The sequence below is a fragment of the Cyprinodon tularosa genome, unplaced genomic scaffold, assembly GCF_016077235.1.
Source record: "Cyprinodon tularosa strain WSP-4 unplaced genomic scaffold, ASM1607723v1 ctg210, whole genome shotgun sequence".
Lineage (NCBI taxonomy): Eukaryota > Metazoa > Chordata > Actinopteri > Cyprinodontiformes > Cyprinodontidae > Cyprinodon > Cyprinodon tularosa.
The window spans coordinates 1,385,761-1,408,394 of NW_024038779.1; the positions used below are offsets into that span (position 1 = coordinate 1,385,761).

General features: G+C 37.2%; 2 protein-coding genes and 2 long non-coding RNA genes across 9 annotated transcripts; 2 read left to right on the plus strand and 2 right to left on the minus strand.

Moving 5' to 3' along the window:
• Positions 1-2,944: 2,944 nt before the first annotated feature.
• Positions 2,945-7,907, plus strand: LOC119783746. The gene is made up of 5 exons (XR_005280850.1): positions 2,945-3,196; positions 4,521-4,736; positions 5,723-6,063; positions 6,502-6,592; positions 7,446-7,907. It is a non-coding gene; the product is annotated as an uncharacterized LOC119783746 (long non-coding RNA).
• Positions 7,908-11,104: 3,197 nt separating this feature from the next.
• Positions 11,105-12,431, minus strand: clec3ba (C-type lectin domain family 3, member Ba). The gene is made up of 3 exons (XM_038285449.1): positions 12,232-12,431; positions 11,882-11,971; positions 11,105-11,765 (listed from the first exon to the last, which is right to left on the minus strand). Exons 1-3 carry the CDS (start codon positions 12,326-12,328, stop codon positions 11,365-11,367), a joined length of 588 nt encoding a protein of 195 aa, XP_038141377.1. The 5' UTR covers positions 12,329-12,431; the 3' UTR covers positions 11,105-11,364.
• Positions 12,432-15,890: 3,459 nt separating this feature from the next.
• On the minus strand, positions 15,891-22,203 carry fez2 (fasciculation and elongation protein zeta 2). Of its 3 annotated transcripts, XM_038285445.1 has the most exons (9): positions 21,769-22,203; positions 20,802-20,910; positions 20,544-20,660; positions 20,356-20,476; positions 20,010-20,275; positions 19,781-19,861; positions 19,552-19,627; positions 19,411-19,476; positions 15,891-16,762 (listed from the first exon to the last, which is right to left on the minus strand). In XM_038285445.1, the coding sequence occupies exons 1-9, from the start codon at positions 22,098-22,100 to the stop codon at positions 16,746-16,748; spliced, it is 1,185 nt and encodes a 394-aa protein (XP_038141373.1). In that variant the 5' UTR covers positions 22,101-22,203; the 3' UTR covers positions 15,891-16,745. The 3 variants fall into 3 exon arrangements, with proteins under 3 accessions (XP_038141373.1, XP_038141374.1, XP_038141375.1); XM_038285446.1 differs by lacking the exon at positions 19,781-19,861; XM_038285447.1 differs by lacking the exons at positions 15,891-16,762; positions 19,411-19,476; positions 19,552-19,627 and having other exon boundaries at positions 19,981-20,275.
• LOC119783780 lies at positions 20,536-22,508 on the plus strand. 4 transcript variants are annotated; one of them, XR_005280858.1, is made up of 3 exons: positions 20,536-21,005; positions 21,371-21,428; positions 21,713-22,508. It is a non-coding gene; the product is annotated as an uncharacterized LOC119783780 (long non-coding RNA). The 4 variants fall into 4 exon arrangements; XR_005280857.1 differs by lacking the exon at positions 21,371-21,428 and having other exon boundaries at positions 20,540-21,005; XR_005280859.1 differs by lacking the exon at positions 21,371-21,428 and having other exon boundaries at positions 20,550-21,005; positions 21,786-22,508.
• The last annotated feature ends 126 nt before the right edge of the window (positions 22,509-22,634 follow it).

Below are 22,634 nucleotides of genomic sequence, written 5' to 3' on the forward strand. Positions count from 1 at the left end.
GTGCGCTCAGCTGTTTCTCCGCTCGCTCGACTCTCTGCGCTCGCAACTTCAGCAATGTATGTAAATGAACCATACCATCAGCCAATCACACCCAGCTTCTTTTCATCCAATGAAAGCATTCCTTCCTTCTTCTTCTTTTCTATCATGGCGGATCGCAAGCAACTTTAAGGTGCATACCGCCACCTACTGTTCATGAGTGTGTAGCAACATTGTTTTACAGCTATTAAATTCTATTTTTTTATTTTGCATTCTGAAGATAACTAAATAATGCTTTCCTTAATCTATAAACATCCTTTATATTTCCTTTATTTCCCAATAATCCTTTAAGACTCCATTCTTGGCCTGTCATTTCAACTACTCTTCTCAATTTTTCCCTTTCAGGTTCATATGTTTTACAGTTCATTAATATGTAAGCATTCGTTCCAAATACTACATCCGGTTAGATGAAAAAAAATACATAAATAAATAAAAACACAATCAGGAAAATCAAACAACTCTTACAGTTATTTTGTCAACATTCCTAAGATAGTACTATAAAATATCTTGAATTATCTCAAATAAACTTCAGTAAAACAGTTATTAGATCATTGCCTCATCCATCTCTTTTACCTGCTATTGACATGGATTTAAATTTGATGTTTTAAAAGAAAAATAAGGAGGATATTTCAGGTTCCAGTATGGTTCAACAATATATAGATAAAAAATATTATGGATATGTTAAATTTTTTATGGATGCTTCAAAATATTCCAATATTAGGAATGGTGTTTTGTTTTAGTTTCATAATTTATTTTTAAATCGGGTAAAAGAATCAGTGATGGAATTCAGCCTACAAAGGAGAAATGTTTTGGATCATATTGGCCTTACAATGGATTGAAGAAATCGTTCCATTAAGAAGTTTAGTTTGCTCTGATTTTAGATCAGCGACTGTTATATTAATTTAAACGCAATTATTCAGACAGCAGACCTGATCTGAAATTTAACAATTATTATTTGGAAGACCTTTTACAGATGGACTCTAAATAAGAGGGTTATTCTTTATTATATATATTAAAAAGAATAATTTGATAAACAGGATTTTTCAGTTGGTGGCGGTAATTGTTGTTTGCCAACCTCCATAAAAAACAACAAAAAGAAGAAACACCCGCCACAAAAGCTAAGAGTAAGGCCAATATGATCCAAAACATTATCTATATACTGTTGAACCATACTTGAACCTGAAATATCCTCCTTATTTTTCTTTTAAAACAGCAAATTTAAATCTATGTCAATAGCAGGTAAAAGAGATGGATGAGGCAATGATCTAATAACTGTTTTACTGAAGTTTATTTGAGATAATTCAAGATATTTTATAGTACTATCTTAGGAATGTTGACAAAATAACTGTAAGAGTAGTTTGATTTTCCTGATTGTGTTTTTATTTATTTATTTATTTTTTTTTCATCTAACCGGATGTAGTATTTGGAACGAATGCTTACATATTAATGAACTGTAAAACATATGAACCTGAAAGGGAAAAACTGAGAAGAGTAGTTGAAATGACAGGCCAAGAATGGAGTCTTAAAGGATTATTGGGAAATAAAGGAAATATAAAGGATGTTTAGAGATTAAGGAAAGCATTATTTAGTTATCTTCAGAATGCAAAATTAAAAAATAGAATTTAATAGATGTAAAACAATGTTGCTACACACTCATGAACAGTAGGTGGCGGTATGCACCTTGAAGTTGCTTGCGAACCGCCATGATAGAAAAGAAGAAGAAGGAAGGAATGCTTTCATTGGATGAAAAGAAGCTGAGTGTGATTGGCTGATGGTATGGTTCATTTACATACATTGCTGAAGTTGCGAGTGCAGAGAGTCGAGCGAGCGGAGAAACAGCCGAGCGCACAGCTGGTGTTGAGCGCGGAGAGAGAGCAGGAGAGCAAGCGCGAGCAGAGACGGATTCGGGCACGCGCAGAGATGAAACTGAGCGCGAGAACAGTGTGTTGAGAGGGTTTTTCAGAGTTGAGCGCGCGCCAGACCGGTTTTGCGCGCGCGCGTGTTGTCTCACTGCGCGCTCGGATTGGTTCCTGCGCGCTCAAACCGATGGCACAAATATCTCTCCATAGACTTGGCCTAGAACAGTCCAGAAACTAACAGCAATTGTCAGTTTTCTGCCCTCTGTTTAGGCTCATTTTTAGTTTCTTTGTAATTTTGTGTCTATGCAGTTGTTTTCTTTCTCGAGTTACTCTCTGTTGCCCCCTTGTGCTTGTTTTCTTTCCCTTTGGCTCCCTTCTAGTTACTTCTGTCCACATCTGCTCTATATCAGTTCATTAACCCATCATTTGTTCCGTTCTCCATATATACACCACTTCTACAGTTCCTCATTGCTTGTTTCTTGTTGTTTTGTTGCTTTTTCGTCTCTGATATTTTTTGGTTTTCAGTATTTTGTTTTTTTTTAACTTAGCTTCAGTTGCCCGTGGGATTCTTATTTAAATCAGTAAAACCCATCTCTTCATTTGGGTCCTCAAAAAAAAAAAACCTCCACACAAACTAACAAGTCCAGGATTTTATTTAATCTTGGTCAATTTAGTTGGTATTTAAAGATGCTTTTTTGTCTTTGTGTCAAAGTTGGCAAAGGTTCTTTATGATTCATTCCGCTATTATATGATATAAAACAGTTTTGTGTTTTTTAATATAATCTATTAACCGTTTATGATTAAATAACTAAATTATATAAGTTTTGGGAATTTAAATACATGAAAGTCCTTTTAAAATAGCCAGCAGACTTTTTAATATTAATAAATGCACAACACCATGACTTTGCATTTATCTAGAAGCAATGTGTTGTGCTTTACTGTAATCTATAAAAAAAAAAATTAACACCAACTGCCTTGGCCACGCCTTCAATCTGGCTGAATTCAGGTAATCCAGTCACTCCTGTTCATGCAACAGATCACGTTAGGATGGAAAAAAAACAAGTCAGGGCATCTAAAAATCAACCACAGCTGGCGCACCTGAAAAGGGAAGCGTGGGAGGGAGAAAACTTAAAATGTGTGGCAATGTTCGCATCAGTGGATAACAAGAATTGAAGAAAGAGCACGCAACTTTTGTTTACTCCTACGATCATCTTCACAAAGACAAAACATGTACTTTAATAGAACAGAAAGAGTATTTCTGCAGATTTTACTTCTTATTGCGTTCATCTCCATAATTTCAGGTAAGTGTGTAAAAATATTTTAAATGTAAATCAGAAATTGATGAGACATGTATTGTTAATCCAGTTTAAACTTAATAGTTAGGGGTACATTTTAGAATATGTCAAAACAAACAAAACAATGTTATTTGAGACTTGACCTGTTTTATTCAAATTGGATTGTGGGTTTATCTTTTGTGTGCCTTTTAAAGTATGAAATATTGTTATTTCAACTACATTTATAAAGATTCAGACATGTTTTTTGTTTCGTCTTTATGCAAACATTTTTATAAGTATTTACAAATCATCAGGAGATAATTGTGAAGTCAAAGAAAAAGCACATGTCATACAGGATTAATCAACACAACTTAAAACCAACTATCTGAGAAGTGTGGGGTGCATTTGATTTTGGCCAATCCCAGCGTTTAGGAAATGTCCTGATTTCTATTAAAGAATGAAATCTGCTCACGTTGTTTTACAAACAAATTTTTGTCTACATCCGAGGAACAGGAAAGACACGTAAAGCAGAGTCGCTTGGTTTTATTTTTCTAACCATTCCAGTATGTTTTTCTTTTTTTCATACCAGCTCTTGGAATGTGTTACTGTCCATGTTTTGGTTCTACTTGTATCAGTTGTAAATAGAAAATTTTATTCATACACTATAGCAGAAGTTATCACCTTTTGGATCTTGATGTACTGCTGGTTATTCATTTATTTTGGTAAAAAGAAATTCCTTTTTATTTTACTTTTTTGTTTGTCTTTATACACATTCTCAGGAATTAAGCAATAAGGTTTACAGTATGATACTAAGTGTTGGTTTAATGTCACATGTGTAGAGATTTTTATTAAAGCCCCAGTTTCAGTTTGAAATCTGTAAAACATCTTCTTCAGGGTATTTGTTGTTTCTCCCTCTTGATTTGTGGTAAACTCGAATTAAGGCTTCCTGTGGCTTTCTTTAAACAACGGTTTTCATCTGGTCCCTCATCCATAGAGGCCAGATTTGAGGAGTACACTACTAGCAGTCTTCCCTAAACAATTATTGTCTGCCCCATTTAAATCTTTCTGAAAGATACATTGGATTAGTAATAAGTAGAAGTAATAATTCTTTTAATAAAAGTTAGGGATTTTTACTGGGATCTCAACTAACTGGTTTTTTTTTTTGTGTGTGTGTTTTTTATAAATTAGCCTAATGCCATTGTGAGACCAGTAGATAGTGCTGTTACTTTCTACTGTAAAGCCAAACGTCATAGCTGAAATGTGCATAGAGACAAATATACAATGTCCTCATTGAAGGGAGTCATCTTTCCTATCCTCGTTAATAAATAGACAACCACTTTCTGTTTTGCAGAATGCAAGGGTTTGACTTTTAAACCTGCTAAGGAAACCACCATCAGGATCATCAACTCTAAGAACATGGATTGCAAAATGTGCAAAAATTCAGCTAAACCTTCCCAACAACAATGTAAAGACTCCATAACATTTGATATAAACATCAAAGTGGAGATCGAGATTAAATGCAAGAAATCTCAAGATCTACCGACACTGGAAATCAAGCGCAATATAGGTAAAACTGTATGACTTCAGACTAAATTTTATTCTTGAATGTTAGCAGTTGCATATAAATGTATTGCTATTCATGGTAATGATTTACAAGCAGCCTTTGATATATTTTCTTGGTTTAAATTGGCATAATTTCAAAAATAAGTTATATTCATCCAGTAGGGTCCAATATACAGTTTGTAAAACCCAATTTAAATCACTTGTTGCACTACTGTTCATGTAGCTGAAGCATTTTTTAATATAAGAATATCTTTAATTCCAGTTGCATAACTTCATACTTTAGATGTTTTCTTTTTGCAGAGAAAAATAAATCCTAAAAAATCCAAAATTTGATTTTATCTCAATTTGTATAATTGTTTCATTACTATTTATGTTTTTTTCTCATTGTTAATCCATTATATTCTGGTTCATGGGCTTCAACATTAATATATCCTGGTGAGCTTGATGGTGGACGACAAAAAAAAAATATTTGGAATTAATGTTGAGAAATGCAGGAAAAAGGTCCATAGAGGATGGGTTAAATGCAGAAGACCACATATATTGTGCAGGTTACAATGATAATGATAATGGCAGACATTTACTCTCCAATCATCACAGATATAAATGTGTGAAGTTACCTAAACTTTGACTTGAACTACCCTCTTTGTTTAGATGAGACTAAGATTTTTAGCCACAAATAGATGAATATGAGGAGGAGCACTTTAAGCCAGCTGTTGAATAAGATTTGAGCCTAACCCTTGATAGAGGGCATGGCATTATTGACTCTAAATTACCTTGGCATTTCTAAGGAAAAATCTGTGCACCCTGCAAAACAAATGGGTATAGATTTCTCCTTGTTTGCTCCAACCTTCAGAAAAGTTGTGGAAGCTTAAATGCTGTCCTATTGGAAGGAGGGCTGAACAAAAACCTATCCTTTTTGTATGAAGAAATAAAAGATTATGTTTTTTAAGAGTGACTAATTTTATCTCTGGGTTCTTATTTTTTTCTCAGCATGTAGCCAGACATCATGTGACACGGTCTCCCAGGTTTATAAAGAATTCTCAGGTTTAGAGAAATACCGTCGCAGGTTTACCTGGAATATTAGTTCTTCATCAACAAACTCCTTATCGATCAGTTTTGAGGGAGGTCTCCAACAGATTGGTATGGAAAAACATGTCCTGATAAACACACCTTCACTCTCCAAGACAAAGGAGCTACGCTGGAGAAATACTGTTCCAAAGGGCCCAACACGGTTCCAATCAGGAAAAATCAGAGCTTCTCTCTGGAGCTCCCAGCAGGCCAGAGACTAAATAATTTCTCCTTTGAGGTCTCTCTGCAGAAGAAATCTGAAAGTAAGTTACATTTTTTTTTGTTTTTCTAAAAAAAAAATTTCTGTATTTGCCACAGTAACTATTTGAATTATTTGTTTTCCCTTCTTAACTTTTCTTAAAATATTTTGTACATCTTTTATCCTGAATAATTGGCTGATCTCTAAAAATTGTTTGGGACAAGCCAACCTAAAATATTCTTCTTCTCAATTTCATCATTAAGATTTCCTATGTGGATTTTTATTTTTATTTTTTCTGAATTTTACAGATTGATTTGGGTAAATTTTCCCACTATCCCAATGATTTTCCATCAGATATAGTTATTGACAGTTTTCTTCTGGTGGAGCCATTCTTGGGTTGATTTCGATGTATTTCTGTAATCATCAAATGTTTATTCTCACTTTTTAGAGCAAATGTGCCGAAAGAAATTTGAAATTTCTTTTTTTTCTCTCAAACTTTTAGGCAAACCTCTTGTGATCCCAATACTTTGTGCTCTGGTCGGTCTACTCATCATTTTCATCATTTTGCTGCTGATGGTTTACATAAGGCTTAAGTGAGTTCTTTAGTTTATTTCTCTTTTCCTTACAAACTTTGCTTGCATGTATAACCGTTTTACATTTTGGATATCACAATGTTCAATGTATGTTTTAGAAATGTTTGTCATGGATCATAAAGCAAGTTAATTCTCAGGAGAAAGAAAAATTATGAATTGGCTTCAAATATTTTTAGTTATATATAAGAAAAAATGGTTGTAGAGTATAGATTTATTTTAAGCAGCCATACTTAACAGGTATAATTGCTCACCTGGTAGATACCATACATTTTTTCTGGTGTTTTCTGATTCATTCATCCTTGAGTGCAAACGAAATTAAGACTTGGCCTTTTACGTTTTCAAAAACTGTAGCTCTGGCCTTAGGTAATTATTGGTAAAAGAATTACCTTTGTATTTTGAAGCCTCTAGTAGGTTTAACTTATATAAAACTCCATTCACCTTCTGAGAAACACTTGTTAGTTTTACATATACATATGAAGAATGATAATTATATTTCCCAACATTTTTACCCAGTGAGGGAACTAGACTCCTGTTAGGCAAGATAAACGTTTCAGAAAGGGTTTGAAACTGACACGTAAGACTGAAAGGAAATTGAAAGTTAAACAAAAACTATTACCTGCTAAATTGCATTCAGTGCGTGATGAAAGTCATATAAAAAGCAGAAGCATCAGAAATTTGGGATAAATAATTTAACATTTTTAATGTATGAAAGCTATTGAAGCAGAGATGAGCACAACTAAATGTAGGAAATAGCTGCACATGGAGCTCTCATGTTTTCTCTAGCTCTAATAATCAATTACAAACTGTATTTGTCAATACATTTTGTTTTTGTGTCTTTTCTCTGCAAAAAAAGGAAGAATAATAGAGAAGCTGTTCCAGAAGTGTCAGTCTACAATTCAGGTAACGACCACGTCCAGCCAGCACCCAACAGGCTACCAGTAGGCTCTGAGGAGGATGAACATTTGTATTCCATGATCGATGAGTCACTAATCTACTCACACCTCCTGAAACGGCAAGGAAACGGTTTTTATGATGAGTATGAAACTTTCCAGTCTGTTGCCACTGACTGCAGAAGGCCAACAATCCATGTGAAAGCTGGTGATGAAGGCACCGTGTCAATCTTCCAAAATCAACAAGGTCCTCCACCTCCTAACAGACCTCCGAGTTACCTGGAGCTGCTGGGGGACCGTCCTCCGACTCCTGGAACACATTTAAAGCCCAAGGAAGCCGAGTGAACACATGATTTGGTTCAGTTTCCAGTTGGACTTTGACATTTCCCTGACATGCCTGTCAGTCTTTTTGAGCTTTCTGCTCCTCCAGAACCAGGGGCGTTGCTAGGCACAAAGCTTTACTGGGGCACTGGCCCCCTACCGCATATGCCCCTCCTTCCATGCGCAAATACAGACAAGCACACCGCCCCACCCTGATAAATTCCTACCAAAATTACCAGTTGAGATATTAATGAGTGTAAGAGCATATTTGTTTTAACAAACATGAAAATTTTTAATATTGCAGCTATAAAAAATAAGACTTTACCAACTTTAAAAATAAAAAGTTTCCTTATACACATTCTGAAGTAATCATTAATTCCTAGGTTTCAGAGTTTTAGTTCAGGGGAAAGTTTTTCTTTTATTTTTTGAGCATTAAAGTTTACCTCCTATTTTTCATTTTTGCAAAGCGGTCAATCACTAGACTGTGACTCAGCTTAGAAAGTTCTTCCTTTTCAACTGATAAAATAGCAAGATGATGGAGCCTGTCTTGTCCCATTGTGCACCTCAGCCAAGTGTGGAGCCTTCTCAACACACTGAATGAGCTTTCACAACTACAGCTGTAGACTGGGATGGTGATGGAGATCTGGATGACCTTCGTTAGTGTTGGGAACATGATGTTATCAAGCAAGTTGAAAACACTGCATATCCTTGATGACAAGGATTTCTTTTTCAACCAAAGCTTTCAAACCATTTTGAATTAAATGAAGGTTTTCCTTTACTCCAAATTTGTCCTGGGGATTGTGGGACAACTTCACTTGTTTAGGACCATCATGCTTTCCCCCTAAGTCACTAAAGTCCCCTTCTTGTTTGTGGAAGCTGGTTGTTGCTCCCTCATCACCTTCATGGTCCTGTCTCTCCTCTGTCTCTTGCCTGTCAGTCTCGCCTCCTCCTCCCTTTCCTACTCCAGCACCTTCATTCTCATTCTCTACAGCAAACATTAAAAAACTTAAATTTATAATTATGTAAATATCTATCATATTGCTTATAATGTTCCTAATGTAACTAGTTAGCTTAAATCACTAATTCATTACGGGACCTCACCTCCCTCTCTCTCATCTTGTTTACTGCTTCCCTGTCTCTGCTTCGTGTGAGGAGTTTCCTGATATCCATCTACAAACCAATGCAGTAATTTTCAGTTAGTAGCCTATAAATCATGTGGTTTCACTGGGAAAATAATAAAATTGACAGGTAAGAAACGTTACCAGAACAACGTTTCTTACCTGTCAATAAAAATAAAAAAAAATGCGTCACGGCCGCACAGTGTCCCATCCAACTTAGTTGAGAGCAGCGTGTTAGTTTACCTGCAGTTCATGCACTGACATGCGCTGACGTGGGGGCGCTAATACATCCTCAATTTGGAGTTAACACACACTTGCTACGCATTTGAGTAGAAATATGCGTCTCCTTCTGTTGGAATTATCTAAATTGATGCATTGAAAAAATGTAATACTGTTGCAAATATTCATGAGATTTATACTGGGGCACAGCTCAATTATACTGGGGCACGTGCCCCAGTAAATGGGGTCTGGCGACGCCGATGTCCAGAACAGTGTTTTTAACACAGCAAAGAAAAATGCCTTCTTCAAACCGGACTTCAACTGTTTTTTGTGGGCTTTTAAAGCCTGACTGTTTTGTTTTTCTCTCTCTCTCTTCAAATTTATAGTCGGTGTGTTTTAACTTACCAAATGGTATTAATTGTTTTTTAATAGATTATGGGGGTTGTTGTAAAAGGTAGGGCTATTATTTCTTGTGAGATGAAAAAAGCAACTGTGTTTCTACCATTGCATGAAATGCCTTACCAAAAAAAAATGATACCACTAAACTTTCCAAGACTGAGCACTTATGCATAACTTTTGTCTTTGAATGTGAAAGCCGGTGTTATATTAAATTAATATTTGTAGGGAAGTACTGTCCTGTTGATGGAGTGTTGTAACCTCAGATTACTCTGAGAAGATACCCTGTTGTTGACAAGCCTATTCTACTCCTAGTTAGGTTACATTGTTTATGGACTTTCAGCATTGGGACTGATTCCTGTTATTATTTATTTTTAAATTATACTGTATATAATATATATATATTATTATTTTTCTTATTGCATTCTCTAAATTATCCTTAGGTGGGATTGTGTGTGTACATGGTTGTTCCATGCACGCACATGGCATCGGCCCCATGTTTATTATTATTTGTTATTGTTTTCTTGTTTTTTATTATTGTTTTTTTTAACTATTTCCATTTTGTACTGTGTATTTTTGTAATATTCATCCACATATCTTATATATATTTATTGTTTATATTGTTATATTGTTTTATATTGTTTATATTGTTTTATATTGTTTATATTGTTTTATATATATATATATATATATATATATATATATATATATATATATATATATATATATATATATATATATATATATATATATATATATATATATATATATATATATATATATATATATATATAATTGTCTCTATGTACAGCACTTTGAACAGAGGCATTTTTATTAAAAGTGATATGTAAATGAAGTGTCCGGCATGTTTACCTATAAATGTCTGACCACTTTAAAATTAAAGTTGTGGAGCTAGTTAGTTAATGTTTTTGCTGTAATGCAATTGAAGGGCTGTGGATTATTACCTAATCCATCAATGTAGCTAGATTAAAACAATTCAAAAAATCAAAAGAGTAGCAGGATCTGTTATGTAATTATATTTGTAAGTTGTTTATGTTTGCAAACACTGGCTGACCCGTTGGGTTCAGGAGACCTTTTTTTTTTTTTTTACAGTTTTGGGATCAAAATTAAGAGTTCTTACTCAGTTGCTAGCCTAATAAAAGAGTTATTAAGCAAGCTTAAAAAAAAAACCCATCAAAGCCTGATGGAACCCTGATCAGTGTATTTAAAAATGCCGTCCGCTTCGAAACAAAGAATTAGGAGTTCAAGATTGTGTTTGTTAAAATATGAAAAAGAGAAGAAGGGGAATTTTTTTTCTGCTGTTCCCTTTGCAGTTTAGATGTTGTCTTTACACTCATCTTCCTGAGGATTAAATATATTAAACTTTAGTTTTATTTTTCATGCAGACTTTCAATATCCTAGATTCCTTTTTATGACATTTTACACAACTCTTTTTTTACAGCTCCTGAGAATTTCATTAATAGCTACACATTTTGATCAATATTCTGTAATATAGGCAGCATGTCTTGCATTAATAAAAACTGGACACATGCCATAGAAAACACACATTTGTTATAAAACTAAGTTTTATTACATTAAGCAGGCAATACAAAGACAGGGAATACAGATATTATGTTTAATGATATCTAAAGTATTTAAGAATATACATAAGTAATTGTATAACTTACATAAACGCTCAAATGAGTAGCTTATACTGCGACATTTACTTTCTTGGAACAATGGAACCTAATCGATTTCCTGTTTAAATGCTAATATCATCTGCATAGAGTGATATCAGGGTTTACACAAACGAGTGACAGCAAAGCTCTCAGACAATTTTAAACTCACACACTGAGGCCTTTTCAGCTTTGCAGCTCTCATCAAACCACTTTCCGTTTGCTGTGGTGGACAAGATGGCGCAGTTTTGAGTGCGACCTCCATCAGGCTGCTGGGTGATCTCAGTCTCCCAGTTTTTGAAGCGCACAATGGACCCTGTTTGGTCCAACCAATGTCCGTCGGTCACCATGTCATTGATGCCCAACCAGATTTGCTCCTCCAAGCCAATGCTCTGGCGAACGTAGCTGTACAGTTGGTCGTTCTCATCTCCCGTTAGAGGAGTACTCAGGGTGCCTCCCTTGGCGATGCAGTCTTCGCTGGCGGTGTGGAAGGTCTTCTTCACTGGATCGGCCAGGAAACACTTTCCGAGAATTTTGGTGCCTTTCAGACAAACTGGGGAGGCAGACAAAAACAATGTGGCTCATGTGTTTAACTTATCCAATAAAACAAACACATAGCTTGCAGCGCCTCATATTAAACTTCTTTCTCATTCATCATTTAAAACCTACCTGTCTGTAAGGCTTGGTGTTCCTTCAACATGTTGAGCTCCTGAACGATGTCGTCAATCTGCTTCTGCAACTTCTCAATTGCAGCAGAATCTGGTTTAAGAAGCACAAATATCACATTTTCTAAGTATTAGCAGGTACCTTAAGCAGCAGAGCTTTAGAAAAATGTATAATCTGTATTCATCTATGAAAATCGATCATTCCCCTTCAATATTTGCTAACTTTTCTCCTTTTTTTGGAGGTCTAACATTTTGAAACTTCTTTAGATACATTGGAATCGGTTGTTGACACTAGAGATTATGTGGAAATGTTAAATTATGTATATTTTGCAAAGGTCTGACAGAAAATCTTACCCTTCTTGCCATTTCTCTTCTTGGAGGAGGTTTGCTGCAGTGAGCAGTGCATCAGCAGAAGCAGACAAAATGTTACTGGAATCCCTCGAAGATCCATGATTGAAGAGAAAAAGCTTGACTCTACAGTTAACAAAACTGCTCCCCTGCTGCAGCTCCTCTCAACTCTGAGCAAAGCTTGGAGCCTGGTGCTGAAGGGCAGGCAGAACATAAGAGGAAGTCTTATCTCAGGGAGAACAAATGTTTAACAGATGTCAAACAGCTGCGTTTTTTTTTTTTTATGTTGTTTTTTTCTTATTGGAGAGCAAGGTGACGGACAGGCTTTTTTAAATGCTCCATTGGTTAATCATAAGAGGACCTTATCTGTATCAGTTTTATCACTTGCTATGTATTATTGTGTTGCTAGAATCAACATTTCTTATGTTTTGATGAAGAATTCTATTTAGATTTGCTTGTTATTTACCAAGAATTGTTGTCGTCTCAACAGAAACTTCAGGACGAACCCGAACCAAATTCCTGGGGGTGCACACATCACAGAAAACCTCACCTGCTCTATTAACAACACCTTACTGGTCAAAATGGCAAAGAAGCGCTTGTACTTCCTGCGGAGGATGAGGAGAGCCCGCCTGCCCCACCCATCCTCACCACCTTCTACAGAAGCACCATAGAGAGCGTTCTGACCAGCTTTCTCACTGTGTGGTGTGGAGGCTGCAGCGCCTCAGACTGGAAGAAGGTGAGAAGAGTGGTGAGAACAGCAGAGAGGATCACTGGGGCTCCTCTTCTCTCTATTAAAGACATTTCATCCCAGCGCTGCGTGTCCCGAACCCGTAACATCATCAATGACCCCTCACACTCCCACCATGGACTGTTCTCTCTGCTGCCCTCTGGGAAGAGACTTTGCAACAGTTTCTTCCCCACTGCCATCAGACAGCTGAACTGTTGAGAACATTTTAAATCAAGTTACAGATTCTACATCACACTGATAACACCAAACCAAAATACTGCATATCTGCACTATATATGTATTTGCCTTGAAATGCTCTGAACTTCCATATCAATGCGTTTTGCACCATGTCTTTTTTCCAACACTGTTTACATTTAATTACTGCTGCACTTTATGGAAAGGAAATGTTCATTTCACTGCTTAGCTGTTGCTCATTTACTGTCTGAAAGCTGTGCAAAATGAATTTTTTCTTTTGTATGCACTCTGTGTATACAAAAGGACATTAAAAGTTGTCTAAGTCTAAGAATGCACAATCTGCAAGGCAAAGTAATCTTTTTCTGTGAATATTTTACTTTTTTCAACCGAATATGTAATCTTTTGTTTTCCTTTCTGTTGCCTGGAGTGACTGCAGTTCAGGCGCCAGGGGTCTGATGTTTTGGGGTGTCTTGAGTCTACATCTGGATCTCTTCAGAGAGCTGAACAAGGCGCTGCAAACACGTGGCAGGGTCTTACATAACAAAGGAACTCTATTATGGGCTTCAAATCTAGTTGTACTTTCAGCTATTTATTCAGTTATTTATTGTAAATATTGGGTCATTGTGCATGAAAATGTCAACAATTTCTCATGTCATTGCACAGATTTCCAGCCTCATAACCAAATGACAAAAAACATTGAATTCACATCTTCATTTTTTCAACAATGCTGAAAGATATAAACTATAAATCCTGGCTGGTGCATACAAAGTTGTTTCTACTTAAAAAATAGATTTTACTGCATAAAAATGGTAGAAATCCTTTTATTCTTGTTAATCTAAGCACAAAGATACTTTTCTTTTCAGCTGAGTATGTTTCTCTATTTTAGAAAAGGTTTCTCAGCATCCTCTCACTTTTACACTACATTACAGTTTTTCTACATTATTTTGGTTCATTTCTTGAAACAAAAATGACTTTCCTGAAATAATACGAACAAACATCTAAAACTCTTGGCAATTGCTCACAACAGAATTGAATTTCTCATTCACTTTGGAACATTTGCAATGTCTTTGTACATGTAGGCAAATGATTCAGTATATGTAGCCTACATTTAGCATGGTTGGTTTTGGCACAACCCTAAAATGAAAAACAACTTGAAGAATTAAGAAGAATTTTAGCTTTTTGTGGTGGCACTCGTGAGTTTTGTGAGAAATTTGTCAGAAATTCAAAAACTATTGAAGGGAAAGTAAACAGTCTTGGAAGACATATATGCTTCTGCAAGCTAACTACTGTGTTGTGTTAATTTGTAAGACTGTATTGACAATTGATATTCGAGGTTTTGAGGATGTAATTTTGGTTTCAAGAAATGAGCAGAACCAAAAGAGAAAAACTATAACTGATTCTGTAAAATTCCAGATCATTAATGCCATGCTTTACTATTAAATCACATAACAAAGGGCTTCCTGATATACTGAAGTGATACCGAGGCCCATTTTTTCACCTCCTTATCAAACAAAGAAAAGTGTCTCTCAATCAAATTTGATTTGTGTCAGCAGTCATAGGTCAGGAAATCGGTTAATTAACCCTCTAGTCAAAGCAATAATAAAAGACGTTAAACCTGGAGTGGTTTGGGAGACCAAAGTTTGTGTTGCCACTTTAGACAGTGACTAGTAAATATGGTAAAATAAAAACTCTGCTAGGGTTGCCAGACCCTGTTAGCATTTTTCTGTTCTTGCAGTTTTTTTTTTAAGTTCTTCCAGCTAAGTCTTGATTTCCAGGGCAAATATTGTTGCTAGTGTTGTTTCAGAGAAATTGGCATCAAGGTGTTGATCTGAAGCTGGAAAGACCAATGAAGACTATTTGGTGTTTCTGCATGTAAGTATTTCTGACGTATTAAATTATTGTCCGGGCCTGAAAGAACATTGATCAAATTCTTCTTCTCTTAAACAGTATTAATTTGCTGTCAATCAGCTTTTATGTGTTCCTCTGTAGAAACACGCCTGTCTTTGGTAAATAACTAGACTTCTGCAGACAATATGGCATGCTGAGGAGGAAATGTAGTTATTTCAGGTCTACTGGAGCAATGATGACCATGGTTGACAGACTACGCAGTTTTTTGGGGGGATGTACTTGAAAAATAAAGCCCCCTCTGTCCAACTATCACAAGTTTAAAAAAAAAAAAAGCACTTTGTTGCTAAACTATTTAATTGAAGCATTGTGCTTCAGATGAGACTGAATTAGGATTCAAAGCAAAACAAAAATACATTAAAAGAAACACCAAACGGTCACTGTTAAGAATGAAGTATGATTTGTTATGCTGCAGAACAGTAGAAGGGCCCTTTTTTAGGACACACCTCGTTTTCTTTACAAAAAACTCTGGTTGACTGGGTGAAATGTACCTCTTTATTCATCAGCATCTCAAACCTGCATCCTATAGAAAGCCTGTGATGTGAGCTGAGAAGAAAGCAGGATTATAGGGATTGTTTATGTTCTCCTCTAAAAAGATGGTGTAAAAAGACACACACAAAGAATCCTCTTTCCATATTTTGTAAAATATAAGTCACCAACATGTGGGTTCGCATTACTGAATAATAAAATGAATTGTTTTGTTTTTGGCTGAAGGATTGTATGTAAGCAATAAAAGTATAAAATGTCCCCAGGTTTCTGTTCCTCTTTACCTGGATCTCTAATAAATGCTGGAAGCATTGAGCAGGAAGATTATGAAGTTTCAACACATACTGAGCAGTTTGTTTTTATTATCGACTTTATTATTTATACTCAGTAGTAAAATAAACAAACACATGAAGATCTCTATTATCCAAATACAGTATTTACATAAATAAATAAATAGCAACATTGCCTCTGTAGTTAGTCTATTATAATGACATTCATCAGTTAGTGAAAATAAGTTCTCCATGATGTAGAAAAGTTCTGGCAAAGGCAGCTGGTAGGAACACAGTAGGAGTCGAGGTCTGCTCCACACGAAGCGTTTTGATCTCAGATGCAGCTTCTACTCGAATGCATAGATGGTTTTCTTTTTTTTTTATTCGTCATTCCAGCTTACAGCAGGTCATGTATTGCTGCATGTTGAGTTTATCAATGGTGCTGGAGGTAGAGTACTGATAAGATAAGGGCAGATTGTTGTCTTTCAGTGATACAGAATGCATTTCTATTTTTTGTTTATAACATCTTATGTATCAGTTTGTTTATTATTCAGCCTCTCTTCTCTCAGTTCCCACTTCCTGTGCCGGGATAAAGAGCTTGTCCTTTTGCTCTTTTGTGCTTACAAAATGTTTTGCTCTTTTTTAAAAAATACTCCACTGTAGTTGCATTTGATTCTTGGCTCAGGAGATGAATGTTCGTTTTTACTAAGCCCTTAGCTTTACCACTTTGCCCTTAATTAAATCATTTAATATTCAATGGAATAAAAAAAAAAAGTGGAAAAATGCAGAAATGCCATATATTTGCAAATAAAAGTTTTCAACCTTAACATAAATTTAAGAAAAACACATGGAGGTAATAACAGTCAGGAATAAATTAAGTGTGCTTCACAAGTCCTCTTCTTTTTAACTTTTACTCTCTGCAGATCTTTAGACTCCCTCTATGTCGGACAAAACACTGGAAGAAAGAAGAAAATGAAAATTACCTTAAGGAAATTACAAGTGATCAAAGACAAAGATTGGGGAAAATCTACTACTGTGCTAATTTAAAGAAAGCAAAACACAATCTTTATTATTTTACTTCACAATGCTTTTTAGGTTAGATAGATACTAACTTCTAATTTAACTGCAGCAACTCAGATGTAAAGACTGGCAAAGGGTTAACTTTGAGGTCTGACTGAACAACATTGTTATTTGGGGGGTGGGGGGGCTCTCGCCTCGTAAGAGACAGGACAACATGTCACTCAGGAATGTGCCACAAACCTCACAGTCCTTCGCTCAGACCAGAGCTAGAGGGTTTAAGGCAGCGTACAATTGAGAAGAGAAGGACAGAAGAGGTGGAGAGAGACAAAAAAACAAAATGAAAAGAGAAGATCGAAGAGAAAACACAGAAGACAGAAGCTCAGTTTCCTCTGGTTCCCAGATACGTGCGTCACTGTATGGTGTGTGTATGTTGGATGGATGGATGGATGGATGGATGGATGGATGGATGGATGGATGGATGGATGGATGGATGGATGGATGGATGGATGGATGGATGGATGGATGGATGGATGGGAGCAAATAGATCAAAGCAGGAGAAACAGAAGCAGACCATGAGAACTAGTTAGGCTGGTTCGAACAAGCAGTATGAACAGAGCAACAAAAGGAGACGTATAAAAGGACACAGTCACACAGACATACACAAAAGAACACAGGTGTTCTCTGTTTGAGCTCTCTGGGGCAGTAACATCAAAATAGTATCCACGCATCATCATACTTCCATCCCTGTAATGGTAATAATGGAATAGAGTCTCGCAGCTTCCCTCTGTTAGTGTTAGAAATATGCTCTGTCTCAGAGGAAGAGCTTCTGTTCAGTGATATTTAAGGTCAGCCAGCGAGGCTCAGCGTCATGCATATTTTACATTCATTCAAGACATCCTGAATGGTTACAAGCAGGCCTCTACAGAGCTTGATGACATTATGTGGCAGTAAATACGCTGTCAGAACCAAGGACACTTCTAAAAGCTGCAGGACACCGGCCCTTGAGGGGAGCCACTGGAGCCACTTGAAGGAGTTGAGGATTAATAGCTGATGTTCAGCAGGCCTCTCCTCTCTTTGAAGAGACACTTTGGACTGCATTCTTTGTAATGATCAGTACCTGTTCATTCTCTGGGAGATAAAGCCTTAATTTAAAAATTTACAATTCATTTTCTCAATAAATGCAAAGAAAGCAAACTCTGAATGACTGAAATTAATTGTGAAAACTTACTTTTGTTTCAATTAAACATTTAGGGACTTGACCTGAATATAAACTAATTAGGAGAAGTGAAAAATCCTTGCAATTCATGCTAGTGTAAACGATATTAATATAACACACAGCATGTTTGCAGGTTTACGGTATTAGTCAGAGAGCTAGTTTATCCGTTTCATCAAAAACAAAAGGAGTGAGGCTGACATCAGTCTGAATTACAGAGGCCCAAGAGGGGATTGGTGAAAAAAACTAACTTCCTAAATATAAAACCTTCATTAAAAGCAAATTCGAACAGCAAGGTGTTTTTAACCATCCCACTTTACTCTGAAACCCCTGAATAAAACACAGTGCTACTAATTGCTCTTAGAAGCCTCCTGATTTGCAAAATAAGTATTTTGTTTGCAAATTATGCTTGTTAATAATACAGTTAACCCATGAAAGCCTCTAGATTGTTAAAGAACATTTACGAACAAACAACAGAAGACCAAAAGACGACCAAAAGAAGACAGGCAGAGTAAGGCTGAAAAAATATTGCACGCTTTAAAACATGATATATCTGTAAATTACCCATGAAACGGAAAGCTTAGGAACAGGGCAGCCCATCTAATCTGATTTTACCAATCAATAATACCACACTGGGATGGTTTATGCTGTAAAACTCTAGATTCGTTCCAAACGAGAACCCATGAGAAGACATTCTCCCTCCAACATGGCTGGGATGACATGGTTTTTACCAGATGAATAGGGAGTATTTTAAATTATCTCCAAAAATGCTGTTATTACAGCAGCTATGAATACGAAATTAGAAATAAACTCTTGCATTTCGTTTCTATTGTGATAGATGCCATCTATCTTTATAGATCAAGAAGATCAAATCAAACCTCATAAAAAAGACACAGCAGTAAAAGCCTGGTATTACCTAGAGGTTAGTTTCTTAAAAATTACAATGTGCTTTCCTGGGACACTTATAAGACTTGCTGGTAACTTTCCCAGTGCTTAGAGCTTGCTCACTCAAAATCTAAAACAAACTTCCCAGAACTTTAATAGAGCTTGCAGGTAACCTTCAGAAACTGTTACTTATCCTTATCTGAAATGTCCATGTAGCTACTTTTCCATTAAATTTGGCGGATGCTTTTTCAGAACTTACATTTCTTCTGGTAAGTTCAGGAAAATTGCCTTTTTCCAGAGGGTAACCTTAAAGTTCCTAAAAGTACCCCTTTACTTAAAGGAAGGTAAGGACTGTATCAATTAGTGCAAATACCTAAAATAAGTTAAATTCAATACAATAAAAACTAAACATGAAATATCAAATAAAACACCAAAATGTTGTCAATGACGGCCATAGTGTAAAAACAGAGGAGAGAGAAGCTCACCATTGAGAATGTAGTCCGTCAAGAGACCAGGCACCTTGTCGCTGTCGTCTCTCATAGCTTGCAAAACTAGAACAGATCAATAAATCAGCAGCGATTTGGCTTAAAGAAGCCAAACATCAGACTAGATAAGAGAAGTCTTACTCTTGGTGAGGATCTGGAGGTCTTCTACAGATGGAGGTAGTCCCTTCTTCTCGTAGGGAATGACTGTGGTCAAATACTGCAAACCGTAGGAGAGCAGGGACACAGGAAGGTTAAACAACTATTTGCTAAGAAAAGATATGTGATGTAGGGAATCTTCAATGTCCTCAGTCAAAAAGAAAAGAAGGAAACAGAAAAAAAATCCACTTTATGGCTATATGGGGAGCAGAACCTGTCTTTCGCTGCAGCCGCTGCCAAATGTTTGCCGAAAGCTGTTTTGAATAACAGAGGAGAGGCCGTCCATGCTGAAGCGCTAAGAATGAAGGAAGAAAAGTGAAGAAAAAGATGAAAAAGAGGAAGTTAAAACAGAGAGTGACTCAGGAAATCCAGGAAAGTTTGGTCGCCCAACAGAAGAAATTAAAAACATCCCACCGTCAGAATGATACTTAAAGCTTATTTACTGATCCTGGTGTTCTCTCTGGGAGACCCTGAGCTGGACCAGCTCCACCTTTGAGCTTCTTCTTCTTCCTCAGCGACTCTCTGTGTTCCTTCTGCCGGTTCTGCACGTCAATGAGGGCCGAGATAAAACTGTTCTTCACCTCCTTTTCGAAGTCCAGCTCATCTCTGACAGCCAGCTGCTGCACCAGCTCCTCAGAAAACCTCCTGATGTTCACCTCTGTCTCCGTCAGACGCTCCAGCAGCTCCGCGACACTCAGGGAACTCAATCCTGCAGCCATGAAACAAATACACGCTGAGTAAAAAGTGCTTGAAAAGAAGCCGCCGTGGTTTGCTGCAGAGTCCACTCACTGTCCTTGAAGCCAGGGCTGCTTCGCTGGATGTCAACAGAGAGCATGGACAGGTCCGACTGGGAGGGATTACCCTCTGCATCAGGTGAGTCCTGCATCATTTCCTCGATCTCCTCAATGACCTGCACAGAAAACAAAACTCTTAATGAGGATCGGTGAAAAATAGAGTGAAGTGACCTGATTTCATACCTGATCGGCTGTGACAAGAGGTTCCTGATCTAGACAGGGAACGATGATGGAGTGCATGTCCAGCTGCTCCCTCAGCTCATCTTCGTCGGACAGCTCCGCTGCATCATCTGTCTCTCTCTATTCAGGGACAGGAAAGTGGGGGAAGGGCATTTAATCAGACACAATAAGACTTTGTGAGATAAACAGAGCAGGGATTTGATGGCAGGATGAGGGGAGGGGGAAAAGCGGGTGGTAGGAGGACGTGGTAGAGCTGCTCACAGGTCTCTCCTCGAGGTTGCATGTAGAGATGTAGAGGGAGCGCGTCCGACACCGTTTCCAGTCCACCGGCATCACCTGGCCGTAGTTGGAAGCCAGAGCTTTCCAGATCCTGCAGGAGAAAGAGGAAACAGACGTCATGCTCTGCAAGCAGTTTCTCCAGGAGTTCTGCTCTTCTTCTTTTTTCTCCACCATGATATCATCTAGGTATGTGGCTGCAAGTCAGGATAACAGCTGTGATGCATTCTGAGGAATATAGGTTCCTGTAAGGGTGGAGTTAAAGATCTCAATGTTTCCTGTAAAACTATTTCTGTTTTTCAGAACTTTAACAGATTTGTCTTATTATTACAAAGCAAATGTAATGTATTGAAATTACTTTTTTAGGTATTTTTAGTTGTTGTATTTGTCTACAATTTTTACATTGAAAAATTTTAGTCTAAACCTTTACTGCAGCCCTGGGTCCATGTTTAAGGATGCTATCCTGCCACTTCAGGCTTAATCTTTCAGGTTTCCAAGTGAAGCTCCATCAGTCTTATAAACATCTCCAGCCTGATTCCCTGTCTTTGCTACAGAGAAGAAACCCCACGTCATGATGCTGCCACCGCCGTGTTTAACCATGATGCAATCAGGGTGACTTGCAGGATTATTTTGTTGTGTTTTTTTTTTTTTTTTTTACTATTTTGATTCATTGTGTGTTACGAGAGCATGTAAATAACTTGTTGGTGTTTGCTGGGTACGAACCCTTCTGCAATGCATTTTATGTGCAGAAGCAATATTGTATTGAACAGTGCAGCAGTTCCCAGTATGTGCTGATGGTCCTACATAACCTGATGATGAGGATAATTCTATTTTCATCCCATCCAGCATCATACATGTCTAGATTGAGATTATATGTCTCTGTGTGTTTTTTAAAGCATGTAGTTGCATATGGATGCTGCTGCTGGCAGGCCGATCACAACCGGTCACTCACTCGTCTTTCTCCAGCAGCGTCTCGTCGGTGAAGCCGCTCACTGGACCGATCATCTCCGCTTTGGGTTCAACGTCTCCAAAGCATCCCGATAGCCTCTCACCCACACCGTGAACCAGTTCCTCCGTGGATCTGCACCAACGGGATTCCTCCGGGGGACCGTCAGTCTGTCCCGCAGGATCATCGCGGTCCAGGAGGATCTGAGCCTCCGATGCCTCTGCGGAGGGACGGAGCGCCGCTCGGCCGCTCAGAGACACCGAACCTGCCCTCAGATCCTGCAGGTTCGGTCGGTTATCGTCGAAATGTGCGGTTGGTGCATCCATAACCCGGACCATGCTAACCGGCCCGGGTGAATGATGGGTTTATCGGTGCAGGAACTGCAGGCCTCATCCTCTCTGTGTGTCTGAGCCAGGCTGCAGCACCGGCTGGGCCCACTAGGGGTCACACCAGCATGTTTGCATCTAATATTTCACCAGATTGATCACAACAAACAAATAAATCATGCTTTTCTCCGTTAATCCATTCATATTTTAACTGAACCAGGATTGCACTTTTCTGTTGACCTGCTTATATGACCAGAAAATAACTTTTCTGTTAAAAAGCACATGATTATTTAAATCCAATAATCAGACAACTGGAACAAAAACCCACAAACCTGATATATTATTATGCATGTAATGGATTTATTGTTATTTTTTGGTTGTTGTTTGTTTGTTTTTAATAAACACGCATTTTTCTTTTCATTTCTTGTTGTTACATATTTCATCCAATTCAAAAAATATTAAAACGTATATATTAAACAAACAGACAAACAAACAAAAAAAATCATTAAGCTGTATCCTATATCTAATGAACTGCTGCTAAATTAT